Genomic DNA, 12,681 nt, shown 5'->3' with positions numbered 1-12,681 from the left:
CACCCCCCTCTGACCTGCCCTATATACGACCCCCTATAGCACCACCCCCTGACCGATCACACTGACCCCTGATCCTGGCTGCCCCTTAGCACCACCCCCAGATTTCGCGCCCAAACTGACTTCTCCATTAACCCCTTAATAACCCTATGGCCTGGCATCCCTCCTAGTCATGTAGCCCTCCTTTGAGCCCCTTCGGGGCAGCAGTCCGGGCTCTTCCTTTCAGCTGACCGCTATTGCTCCTGCACATGCACACTTGGCTGATCTGTATACCTGGTCTCAATTAACAATGTCACCTCCACACACAATTAGTGGCATCTTAACTTCTGCAAGAACAAAAATATTGGGCATGTTGAAATCCAACATGCTCAATCCTTCTTCACCCTGATATCGTCACATACATCTAATGTGTACTGCCCCTTTTAGTCATATAATAAGTCATGTAATAATTTTACTATAAATATGTTCTGGGGAAGAAAGATTGGACATGTTGAAATTGAACATGCCTGATCTTTATTTCCCCAATGACTTAGCAGACCATTAGAAACAGTTAGCTGCCTCATATTACATATGTAATTTACACGGCCATTTTATGATGTTGTCTTACTTTATTTTCTGAAGATCAGGACACTTGGATAACTCTCTGATAAACTGTCTTCCTTCTTCCGAAGCCGTTGAGAAACTGCAGCCACATACACTAAAAAACATTTGTTATTTGGTCCTCATTTCTTTTAATGCAGATTGAACACATTTAATATATTATATCCATATTATATGACAAATCACATGGTTTTTTTTCCCAGTCTGTATACACATGTTGTTTCCCAATCTGTATATACATGTTGTTTTCCAGTCTGTATATACATGTTGTTTCCCAGTCTGTATACACATGTTGTTTTCCAGCCTGTATACACATGTTGTTTCCCAGTCTGTTTACACATGTTGTTTCCAAATCTATATACACATGTTGTTTGCCAGTCTGTATAAACATGTTGTTTCAAAGTCTATATACACATATTGTTTCCCAGTCTATATACACGTTTTTCCCAGTCTGTATACACATGTTGTGTCCCAGTCTGTATTCACATGTTGTTTCAGAGTCTGTATACACATGTTGTATCCCAGTCTATATACACATTGTTATTTCCCAGTCAGCATACACATGTTGTTTCCCACTCTGTATTCACATGTTGTTTCCCAGTCTGTATACACATGTTGTTTCCCAGTCTGTACACATGTTGTTTCCCAGTCTATATACACATTTTGTTTCATTGTCTGTATACACATGTTGTTTCAGAGTCTGTATACACATGTTGTATCCCAGTCTATATACATTGTTATTTCCCAGTCTGCATACACATGTTGTTTCCCACTCTGTATACACATGTTGTTTCCCAGTCTGTATACACATGTTGTTTCCCAGTCTGTATTCATATATAAAACCTAATCAATAATTGATTTATTCTATAGTGGCAACATATTCTGCAACACCTTACAAATCAGAGACCAAACTATATCAAAGTGACACATAGTTCAACAAGCAAAAGGAATGGAGGCCCTGTTCAGAAGAGCTTACAATCTATAAAGAAATAGGGGTGACACAAAATTTAAAAAGTGCGTGTAGACTGTGGGCAAGACATCTTAATAAAAGTCTGCATGAGATGGTAACCAATCAGTATCTGTAGATATATTAATTTCAACTGAGTCCATGAAGTGTATGGAAAACTAATGTAAGTAGGGACCAGATTCTGACTAAAATTTAGTTTAGTGAGATAATGTAGAGACCTACTTAAAAATATATGCTTTTAGGGCACACTTAAAATTTTGTATACAGGGAGTTAACTAGATTCCCTGGGGTAGTGCATTCCAGAGAAGTGGTGAAGCTCAAGAAAAGTTTTGGGGATGGGAGTGGTAGATTCAGATTATGGAAGATGTTAGTTTCAGATCATTATCAGATCTGAGCATATGACTAAGGAGGTAGACAAAAATGAGAGAGGAGATGTACAGAGGTGTAGCACTGTGGGTGAGTAATAAGTTTACAGTGTATTCTTTAGTGGGTGGGCAACCAATGCAAATACTGCCACAAGGTGGAGGCATCAGTGTAGCAGCTGGACATAAATATGAGCCTGGCTGCTTCATTCAGGATAGATTGGAGAGGGGGTGAGAGGTTACTGAGAGAATGATTAAAACTCAATTTTATGCGTTTTGTGGAGCATATACTACATGATCCATTTTCACTTTACTCTGTCACATGAACCAGACAGATGGATCAATACAGTCAGATACAACCAGACCAGCCTTGATCCAGTAAATCTTTGACCATTGTGGTTCACATCAAGTAATGTCTTGACCAGGTAAAATCCAAACTCCTACTTAAATCAGAATTGTCCAGACTAAAATATCTCAGAAATCAATAAAACAAGTTGTCGGGAAATAGAACAATGAGACATGGGAGTGACAGAAGCTATCACAGAAATAATAAACATAGTTATAAAAGAGATAGAAAACAGGACTTTATGGAGAAACAATGGGGAGAGCCTGCTTATTGATGACAGCCAGGCTCTAAATGGCACAATGGTTTATAAAGAATAAACTTTGTTTATATAGAATCAACCTATTCCAGTGCTTCACATGGGAAGATCCCTGCCTTTAATAGTGTCACTGGGTATATGGCGACAGGACCGGGGCCCCTAGGCTGGCCCTAAGACTTGTGACCCTGCGTTGTCCCTTATCTGGAAAGTAGGTTTTATGGTAACCAGGTCCGAACCCCCAGCGTGACTCTAACTCCTGTCTGGACCTTGATCTTACTCCTCCTCTACCACAACCTCGGGGCGGGGCGGAAAACACAAAGACAAAATGACACGGAAAAGGGAGAATGGAAACTTATACACACAGCACTTAAAACACACAGGAGAGACAATATGTGTATTGGGGGGGGGGGCTAACGTAAAAGGGGAGGAAGTAACATACAACAGGGGAATGCTCACACCATTCATAAGCACAGCATGACTCACCATAAACAGGAGAAACACCTAGACCGGCATCGCAAAAGTTATCATTGGCACATACAGGAACAAAGATGTGCCTAATATAGAGAGGAGACCGCTGTACAAGCAATCAGCAACCTGAGCATTTAGGTCCTGCTCACCAGCCTGCAAGGATTAACGTCTGCAGAGCTGAAGACCAGTGAACCTGAACCAGCCGACACCCGGCTCTGGCTGAACAATACAGAAGCCTCAGGTTGCTTGTCAAACTCTGCAGTGTGAACAGAGTCTGACGCCACCATGCCAGCAGGTGTGTGCAGAGCTGAACATCACATGGCAAAGAGCTTACAATCTAAATTTGAGAGAATAAATGATTTAAACACTGGACAACTTTAGCTAACCCTATATATGCGCAAAATGAGAATAACATTCTGGTCTAATATCCCATTGCCTTTTTTCATGAAACTTACTCAATGGCATGGAGATTCCTCTTCTGTTTCAGTAAATGTGTCACAGATTTCGCTCCCTCTTCACCAATGGAATTATTGGACAAACTGAGAAACGCACATAGTTGAGTAGTAAATAAAAAAAGATCACATTATAATAACACCATAGAATTAAGAATAAATTCAACCCCAGTTCCAAAAAATGTGGGACGCTATATAAAATGTGAAGAAAACAAGAATGCAAGGATTTTGGAATTTCTTATAGCCAACAAAACATAGGACAGACATCAGAAGGTGAACATTGGACATTTTCCCATCACTTAGGAATCTATAGGTGCTACACATCTCCAAAAGGTAGGACAGGGTTAACACAAGGCTGGAAAAGTAAAGGGTACTATTGATAAACAGCTGGAGGGTCAATTTTTATCTAAGTCACATGACTGTGTAAAAAAAGAGCATGTCAGAGAGGCAGAGTCTCTCAGAAGCAAAGATGGTCAGAGGTTCACCAATCTGGACAACTGTGTCTAACAATTGTAGAACAATTTTGGAAAAATGTAAAATTGCAAAGACTTGGAATATTCCACTATCTACAATACCTCTTCATTCTCACAATTGGTGGGTTTCCCTGTGGTCATACCCCACCGATCATTACGTGATAGTTTTATATAGGAAAGAAGAATGGTTTTCTCCCTTAAGAAATGTGCAAAATTTTAAAGCTCCAAAATTAGGATTGATATTACTTACTCAATATATTGGATTGATTCACAGTGCTGTAGGCTTTCAGTAAGATGCATCACGCCGATATGGGACATATTTACAAATGCCAATCTGTTATAAAAGCAAAAAAAAAGATTATTTTTTAGGCATTCCACCCCACCTTTCAACAAAAATGATCCTTATTAGTAGAAATTTGATGTGCTAGTCACCAGAAATGTTAAACCCATATACAAATGAACCTGAAAGTGCACTCACTTAATGATCTTCAGGGCTGGAAGCGAGGTCAAGAAACTGGAAATAATGTGAACTCCCTTATCACCAAGGATGATTCTCGAAAAACTGATAAAAAATAATGAATGGAACATTTTTTGCTTAGAAACAATTCTTTAAACAGGGATACATTATTTGAGAAGAAGGTTAATACTAACACTGAGTTTACAGAGTCTGTCACGGCATACATACTGATGGAACAGGGGCTCCTAAGCTGGCCCTCAGACTCAAGACCCTGTGCTGTCCCTTATCTTGGGGGTAAGCTTGTTGGTAACCAGGTCCGAGCCCCCAGCATGACCCTGACTCCGGTCCGAGCCCTGATGTTACTCCCCCCACCCTGGAAGCGGGCTGGAGACCCAGTAACAAAACCCCCACAGAAAAGACACGGACAAGGTAGAACGAAACCTTATACACACTGGACTCACACACAAAGAGGGAAACAATATGTGTACAGGGGAATAACAAAATGGGTAGGGAATAAACTCACAATGGGGGAACGTTCACACCACACAGAATAGCAAATGTAGTTCACCATGAACGGAATAACCACTGAGACTGGGATTGCTAGAGCTATGCTGAAGCTATCTTCAGCGATCTCCTACTACACTCCAGCCTTAAATAAGAAGAGACCAGCTGTGAATGGTAATTAGCAACCTGGGTCTCAGAAGAGTTACACACTGTTCCAAAAAGGATTAACTCCTCCACGACTGGGATCAGTGAAACAACTCAGCCGACGCCACACAAAGCTGAGCACTTAAGAGAGACCAGATTGCCGCTAGGACTCTGCAATGTCAACAGACTCCGACGCTGTAGTAGTAATCTGCGTGTGCGGATCAAGACAGCGCATGACAGAGTCGAGCACTAAGCAGGAGGCCGCTGCGTACCAATGTCGCAACTGAATGTTTACCTTTAGTTTAGGTACAATATTATTGAATTCAAGTTGAAAAAATTGATAAGAACGGTAATTGCTAACCAATTTTTCCTTACAAGTTCAAATTGAAGTGTAAATTTTGCTTCATGAGTGTCTTGTGGTTGCCTTTCAACCATTCAACCTTTCAAAAAAAATTGTGTTCAAGATCTCTAGTTTGGTTATATGAAGAGGCTAAAAAGATGTCTTGGTCATGTCCTACTCACACAGGTGTACAGTGTTTTAAAGATGTCATTTTACTGGCTTGTTTAATTTAGACCCCAATTGTCACTGCCACTGGATTACTTCATCTCTCTACTAATCAGTCTCCCTCTTATTAAACTCTTCCATCTCCAATCCATCCTGAATGCAGCAGCCAGGATCATATTCATCTCCAACACCCGCACCGATGCCTCCTCCCTGTTCCAGTCATTGCACTGGTTGCCCATCTGCAATATAAACTTATTACTCTCACCTACAGTTCAGCACTGTTCTACATTTCTTCTCTCATTCTGTCTACAACTCTACTCATGCCCTCCATTCCGCTAATAATTTAAGGCTACCATCCCCAATAATCCTAAACATTCCACTCCCATCTTCAAGACTTCTCACGAGGTGCACCAATTCTCTGGAATGCACTTTTCAGGATAATTTGATTAATTCCCAATATCCACAGTTTTAAGTGTGCCCTAAAACACATTTCTTTAGACTTGAAAATCCCCTCACTTTTCTAACTATTCAAATTTTGCCTTTACAAAATTTTCTTCCAAATCTGGTCGCTCGTTGCATCTGTTTACACACACTCCATGTACTTAGTAACCCTCTGTACCTATACTTGTACACATAATGGCAGGTGACAGGTTCATGCAGCCTTATCTGAATACCCTATTATATTGATGGCTGGACCTTACACGACAAGCAGTTGTTACCTTTTGTGCCTCCCCTATTTCCTCACAGATTGTAAGTCTTCCTGGTATGTGCTAAACTATGTGTTACTCCGTAATCTCTTTATTGAATACAAGAACCCTTTGATTTCTAAAGCGCTGCGGAATATGTTGGCGCTATAGGAAAAAATATTATCTCTGTTTGCTTTTAGAGACGTGTAACACTTTTGCTTCCATGATCTTCATGTCCAACGGTCACAAATATATACTTTGCTACAAGGGAAAGCTTCCGTGTCCTTAAAGTGAACCAGTCACTCATTTTTTTTTACTTATACCGAGTACCACATCTAATTGGGGCTGTTCCACTGATTTTGGAACAGTTATTATTTTTCTTCTGTGCCCCTCCGTTCCAAAGTTATGTCTCCGGTAATAATGGTACAAATTCTCCTCTTCAACCAACTAGGAGTTCACACAAAACTTCTTCCTGGGGGCGTGGCCATGTTTTTATTGGGCAGCATTAGTTCACACAAATCTTCTCTATGGGCGTCGTCATGTTTGATTGGACAGCATGAGAATAGAAAAAGCAAATGCCTACAAAAACGTTTGGTGATACACTGCTAGTTTGTTGAAAGAAAACTTTGCACCATTATTTCTGGGAAGCATAACTTTGAAATGGAAGGACACAGAAGAAAAAGAAAAACTGTTCCAGAATCAGTGGAGTAGTGTCAAATAGGGTCTAAATTTTAAAAATCCAGTTTAGGGTCCTCTTTTAAACACCCTGCACCTGTGTGAGTAGGACTTGATCAAGATATCTTTTTAGCCTCTTGATTAGGGAAGAGCAAGCACTACCATGCTCAGGTGCTCAGTACTCGTAACTAGTGATGAGCGGGCACTACCATGCTCGGGTGCTCAGTACTCGTAACTAGTGATGAGCGGGCACTACCATGCTCGGGTGATCGGTACTCGTAACTAGTGATGAGCGGGCACTACCATGCTCAGGTGATCAGTACTAGTAACTAGTGATGAGCGGGCACTACCATGCTCGGGTGATCGGTACTCGTAACTAGTGATGAGTGAGCACTACCATGCTCGGGTGATCAGTACTAGTAACTAGTGATGAGCGGGCACTACCATGCTCGGGTGATCGGTACTCGTAACTAGTGATGAGTGAGCACTACCATGCTCGGGTGCTCAGTACTCGTAACTAGTGATGAGCGGGCACTACCATACTCGGGTGCTCAGTACTCGTAACTAGTGATGAGTGAGCACTACCATGCTCGGGTGCTCAGTACTCGTAACTAGTGATGAGCGGGCACTACCATGCTTGGGTGCTCAGTACTCGTAACTAGTGATGAGCGGGCACTACCATGCTTGGGTGCTCAGTACTTGTAACTAGTGATGAGTGAGCACTACCATGCTTGGGTGCTCTGTACTTGTAACTAGTGATGAGCGGGCACTACCATGCTTGGGTGCTCTGTACTTGTAACTAGTGATGAGCAGGCACTACCATGCTTGGGTGCTCAGTACTTGTAACTAGTGATGAGCGGGCACTACCATGCTCGGGTGCTCAGTACTCGTAACTAGTGATGAGCGGGCACTACCATGCTCAGGTGCTCAGTACTTGTAACTAGTGATGAGCGGGCACTACCATGCTTGGGTGCTCAGTACTTGTAACTAGTGATGAGTGAGCACTACCATGCTTGGGGGCTCGGTGCTCGTAACTAGTGATGAGCGGGCACTACCATGCTCGGGTGCTTGCTGCTGAAAACGAGCAGGTTAAATGTTCGGACAGGCTAAACTCAAGTACCAAGTATAATGGAAGTCAATAGGATATTAGCTAGAGCATTTTTTTAGTTTCCTATTGACTTCCACAATGCTCAATACTTGAGTCGATTCTGTTAGATCGCCTGACCTACTCGTTTCAATTACCGAGCACCAGAGCTTGGTAGTGCCCGCTCAACACTAGGTACGAGGACCAATCACCCAAGCATGGTAGTGCCCGCTCATCACTAGTTACAACTACTGAGCACCCGAGCATGGTAGTGCCCGCTCATCACTAGTTACGAGTACCGAGCACCCAAGCATGGTAGTGCCCGCTCATCACTAGTTACAAGTATTGAGCACCCAAGCATGGTAGTTCCCGCTCATCACTAGTAACGAGTACTGAGCACCTGAGCATGGTAGTGCCCGCTCATCAATAGTTACGAGTATTGAGCACCCTAGCACGGTAGTGCCCGCTCATCACTAGTTACGAGTATTGAGCACCCGAGCATGGTAGTGCCCGCTCATGGCTAGTTATGAGTACTGAGCACCCGAGCATGGTAGTGCCCGCTCATCAATAGTTACGAGTATTGAGCACCCGAGCATGGTAGTGCCTGCTCATCACTAGTTACGAGTATTGAGCACCCTAGCACGGTAGAGCCCGCTCATCACTAGTTACGAGTATTGAGCACCCGAGCATGGTAGTGCCTGCTCATCACTAGTTACGAGTATTGAGCACCCTAGCATGGTAGTGCCCGCTCATCACTAGTTACGAGTACTGAGCACCCGAGCATGGTAGTGCTCACTCATCACTAGTTACGAGTATTGAGCAACCGAGCATGGTAGTGCCCGCTCATCACTAGTTACAAGTACTGAACACCTGAGCATGGTAGTGCCCGCTCATCACTAGTTACGAGTATTGAGCAACCGAGCATGGTAGTGCCCGCTCATCACTAGTTACGAGTACTGAGCACCCGAGCATGGTAGTGTCCGCTCATCACTAGTTACGAGTACCGAGCCCCCGAGCATGGTAGTGCCCGCTCATCACTAGTTACGAGTACCGAGCCCCCGAGCATGGTAGTGCCCGCTCAACACTACTCTTGATGAAACTAAAATTGTTCCCCTAAATAACTGAGATTTCAAAAACAGATTTTAGGAGCAATTATATGAGAAAGGATGATGTCTGGAAATGTGTGGGAGAGTTGGTCGGCCCCCATACATATTAGATGTTGACTTTAATGAATGGAGGATTTTATTTGGATAAAAGTGACAATTTTAGTTTCTCCTGGAAAAATTGGGGGCAGAATCTCGCTACTGCTTTTGTATTTCCATTTCTCTAAACAACAGAGGTTGTGAACAATGTCAGGTACATTTCGGAGTTATTCCAGGCCATTATTTCACGTGTGCATTGTGTTGGAAAATTTAGTACAAGGTAGAGCCAATGTTTCGCCTCCAATCTGTAGATGGTCTTCATAATAAATGCTATTTTATCATATACTGCAAAACTATATTGCAGGGTATAGCGCAAATGATGGGTTCAAGTCCGGAAGAAAAGGGGTCAAAACACTTAGAAAAATAGTTTGTGAAAAAAACCTAACAAAAACTTTCCCCCCTATTACCAATCTGAAAAAAAACTATATTTGAAATTCCTGTATCCATAAGATTATTTATTAACCCCTTTAATTCTGCAAAAATAAAACCCAAACAAAAATGATAGATTTTTAGCAGCACCAGGGAGGAAGGACACTGAGAAGAGGTGCAGCTTATACTGAGCAGTGTGAGATAGCAGCACCAGGGAGGAAGGACACTGAGGAGAGGTGCAGCTTATACTGAGCAGTGTGAGATAGCAGCACCAGGGAGGAAGGACACTGAGAAGAGGTGCAGCTTATACTGAGCAGTGTGAGATAGCAGCACCAGGGAGGAAGGACACTGAGAAGAGGTGCAGCTTATACTGAGCAGTGTGAGATAGCAGCACCAGGGAGGAAGGACACTGAGGAGAGGTGCAGCTTATACTGAGCAGTGTGAGATAGCAGCACCAGGGAGGAAGGACACTGAGGAGAGGTGCAGCTTATACTGAGCAGTGTGAGATAGCAGCACCAGGGAGGAAGGACACTGAGGAGAGGTGCAGCTTATACTGAGCAGTGTGAGATAGCAGCACCGGGGAGGAAGGATACTGAGGAGAGGTGCAGCTTATACTGAGCAGTGTGAGATAGCAGCACCAGGGAGGAAGGACACTGAGAAGAGGTGCAGCTTATACTGAGCAGTGTGAGATAGCAGCACCAGGGAGGAAGGACACTGAGGAGAGGTGCAGCTTATACTGAGCAGTGTGAGATAGCAGCACCAGGGAGGAAGGACACTGAGAAGAGGTGCAGCTTATACTGAGCAGTGTGAGATAGCAGCACCAGGGAGGAAGGACACTGAGGAGAGGTGCAGCTTATACTGAGCAGTGTGAGATAACAGCACCAGGGAGGAAGGACACTGAGGAGAGGTGCAGCTTATACTGAGCAGTGTGAGATAGCAGCACCAGGGAGGAAGGACACTGAGGAGAGGTGCAGCTTATACTGAGCAATGTGAGATAGCAGCACCAGGGAGGAAGGACACTGAGGAGAGGTGCAGCTTATACTGAGCAGTGTGAGACAGCAGCACCAGGGAGGAAGGACACTGAGGAGAGGTGCAGCTTATACTGAGCAGTGTGAGATAGCAGCACCAGGGAGGAAGGACACTGAGGAGAGGTGCAGCTTATACTGAGCAGTGTGAGATAGCAGCACCAGGGAGGAAGGATACTGAGAAGAGGTGCAGCTTATACTGAGCAATGTGAGATAGCAGCACCAGGGAGGAAGGACACTGAGGAGAGGTGCAGCTTATACTGAGCAATGTGAGATAGCAGCACCAGGGAGGAAGGACACTGAGAAGAGGTGCAGTTTATACTGAGCAGTGTGAGATAGCAGCACCAGGGAGGAAGGACACTGAGGAGAGGTGCAGCTTATACTGAGCAGTGTGAGATAGCAGCACCAGGGAGGAAGGACACTGAGAAGAGGTGCAGCTTATACTGAGCAGTGTGAGATAGCAGCACCAGGGAGGAAGGACACTGAGGAGAGGTGCAGCTTATACTGAGCAGTGTGAGATAGCAGCACCAGGGAGGAAGGACACTGAGGAGAGGTGCATCTTATACTGAGCAGTGTGAGATAGCAGCACCAGGGAGGAAGGACACTGAGAAGAGGTGCAGCTTATACTGAGCAGTGTGAGATAGCAGCACCAGGGAGGAAGGACACTGAGAAGAGGTGCAGCTTATACTGAGCAGTGTGAGATAGCAGCACCAGGGAGGAAGGACACTGAGGAGAGGTGCAGCTTATACTGAGCAGTGTGAGATAGCAGCACCAGGGAGGAAGGACACTGAGGAGAGGTGCAGCTTATACTGAGCAGTGTGAGATAGCAGCACCAGGGAGGAAGGACACTGAGAAAAGGTGCAGCTTATACTGAGCAGTGTGAGATAGCAGCACCAGGGAGGAAGGACACTGAGAAGAGGTGCAGCTTATACTGAGCAGTGTGAGATAGCAGCACCAGGGAGGAAGGACACTGAGGAGAGGTGCTGCTTATACTGAGCAGTGTGAGATAGCAGCACCAGGGAGGAAGGACACTGAGAAGAGGTGCAGCTTATACTGAGCAGTGTGAGATAGCAGCAACAGGGAGGAAGGACACTGAGGAGAGGTGCAGCTTATACTGAGCAGTGTGAGATAGCAGCACCAGGGAGGAAGGACACTGAGAAGAGGTGCAGCTTATACTGAGCAGTGTGAGATAGCAGCACCAGGGAGGAAGGACACTGAGGAGAGGTGCAGCTTATACTGAGCAGTGTGAGATAGCAGCACCAGGGAGGAAAGACACTGAGGAGAGGTGCAGCTTATACTGAGCAGTGTGAGATAGCAGCACCAGGGAGGAAGGACACTGAGGAGAGGTGCAGCTTATACTGAGCAGTGTGAGATAGCAGCACCAGGGAGGAAGGACACTGAGAAAAGGTGCAGCTTATACTGAGCAGTGTGAGATAGCAGCACCAGGGAGGAAGGACACTGAGAAGAGGTGCAGCTTATACTGAGCAGTGTGAGATAGCAGCACCAGGGAGGAAGGACACTGAGGAGAGGTGCAGCTTATACTGAGCAGTGTGAGATAGAAGCACCAGGGAGGAAGGACACTGAGAAGAGGTGCAGCTTATACTGAGCAGTGTGAGATAGCAGCACCAGGGAGGAAGGACACAGAGAAGAGGTGCAGCTTATACTGAGCAGTGTGAGACAGCAGCACCAGGGAGGAAGGACACTGAGAAGAGGTGCAGCTTATACTGAGCAGTGTGAGATAGCAGCACCAGGGAGGAAGGACACTGAGAAAAGGTGCAGCTTATACTGAGCAGTGTGAGATAGCAGCACCAGGGAGGAAGGACACTGAGAAGAGGTGCAGCTTATACTGAGCAGTGTGAGATAGCAGCACCAGGGAGGAAGGACACTGAGAAGAGGTGCAGCTTATACTGAGCAGTGTGAGATAGCAGCACCAGGGAGGAAGGACACTGAGGAGAGGTGCAGCTTATACTGACCAGTGTGAGATAGCAGCACCAGGGAGGAAGGACACTGAGGAGAGGTGCAGCTTATACTGAGCAGTGTGAGATAGCAGCACCAGGGAGGAAGGACACTGAGGAGAGGTGCAGCTTATACTGAGCAGTGTGAGATAGC

General features: G+C 44.8%; 1 protein-coding gene across 1 annotated transcript in view; it reads right to left on the bottom strand.

The window, feature by feature from the left end:
* Positions 1 to 12,681, bottom strand: part of NLRC5 (NLR family CARD domain containing 5) — a 149,850-nt gene that overhangs the window by 39,832 nt on the left and 97,337 nt on the right. Inside the window, exons 32-35 of the mRNA XM_075326907.1 lie at positions 4,400 to 4,483; positions 4,172 to 4,255; positions 3,452 to 3,535; positions 605 to 694 (exon numbers count right to left, since the gene is read on the bottom strand). Coding sequence (XP_075183022.1) covers positions 605 to 694; positions 3,452 to 3,535; positions 4,172 to 4,255; positions 4,400 to 4,483 — 342 coding nt within the window. The remainder of the gene's footprint in view (positions 1 to 604; positions 695 to 3,451; positions 3,536 to 4,171; positions 4,256 to 4,399; positions 4,484 to 12,681) is intronic.

Source organism: Anomaloglossus baeobatrachus, chromosome 10, assembly GCF_048569485.1.
Source record: "Anomaloglossus baeobatrachus isolate aAnoBae1 chromosome 10, aAnoBae1.hap1, whole genome shotgun sequence".
Classification (NCBI taxonomy): domain Eukaryota; kingdom Metazoa; phylum Chordata; class Amphibia; order Anura; family Aromobatidae; genus Anomaloglossus; species Anomaloglossus baeobatrachus.
The sequence above is the reverse complement of the archived record's forward strand: the minus strand, read 5'-3'. Positions and strand labels throughout refer to the sequence as shown.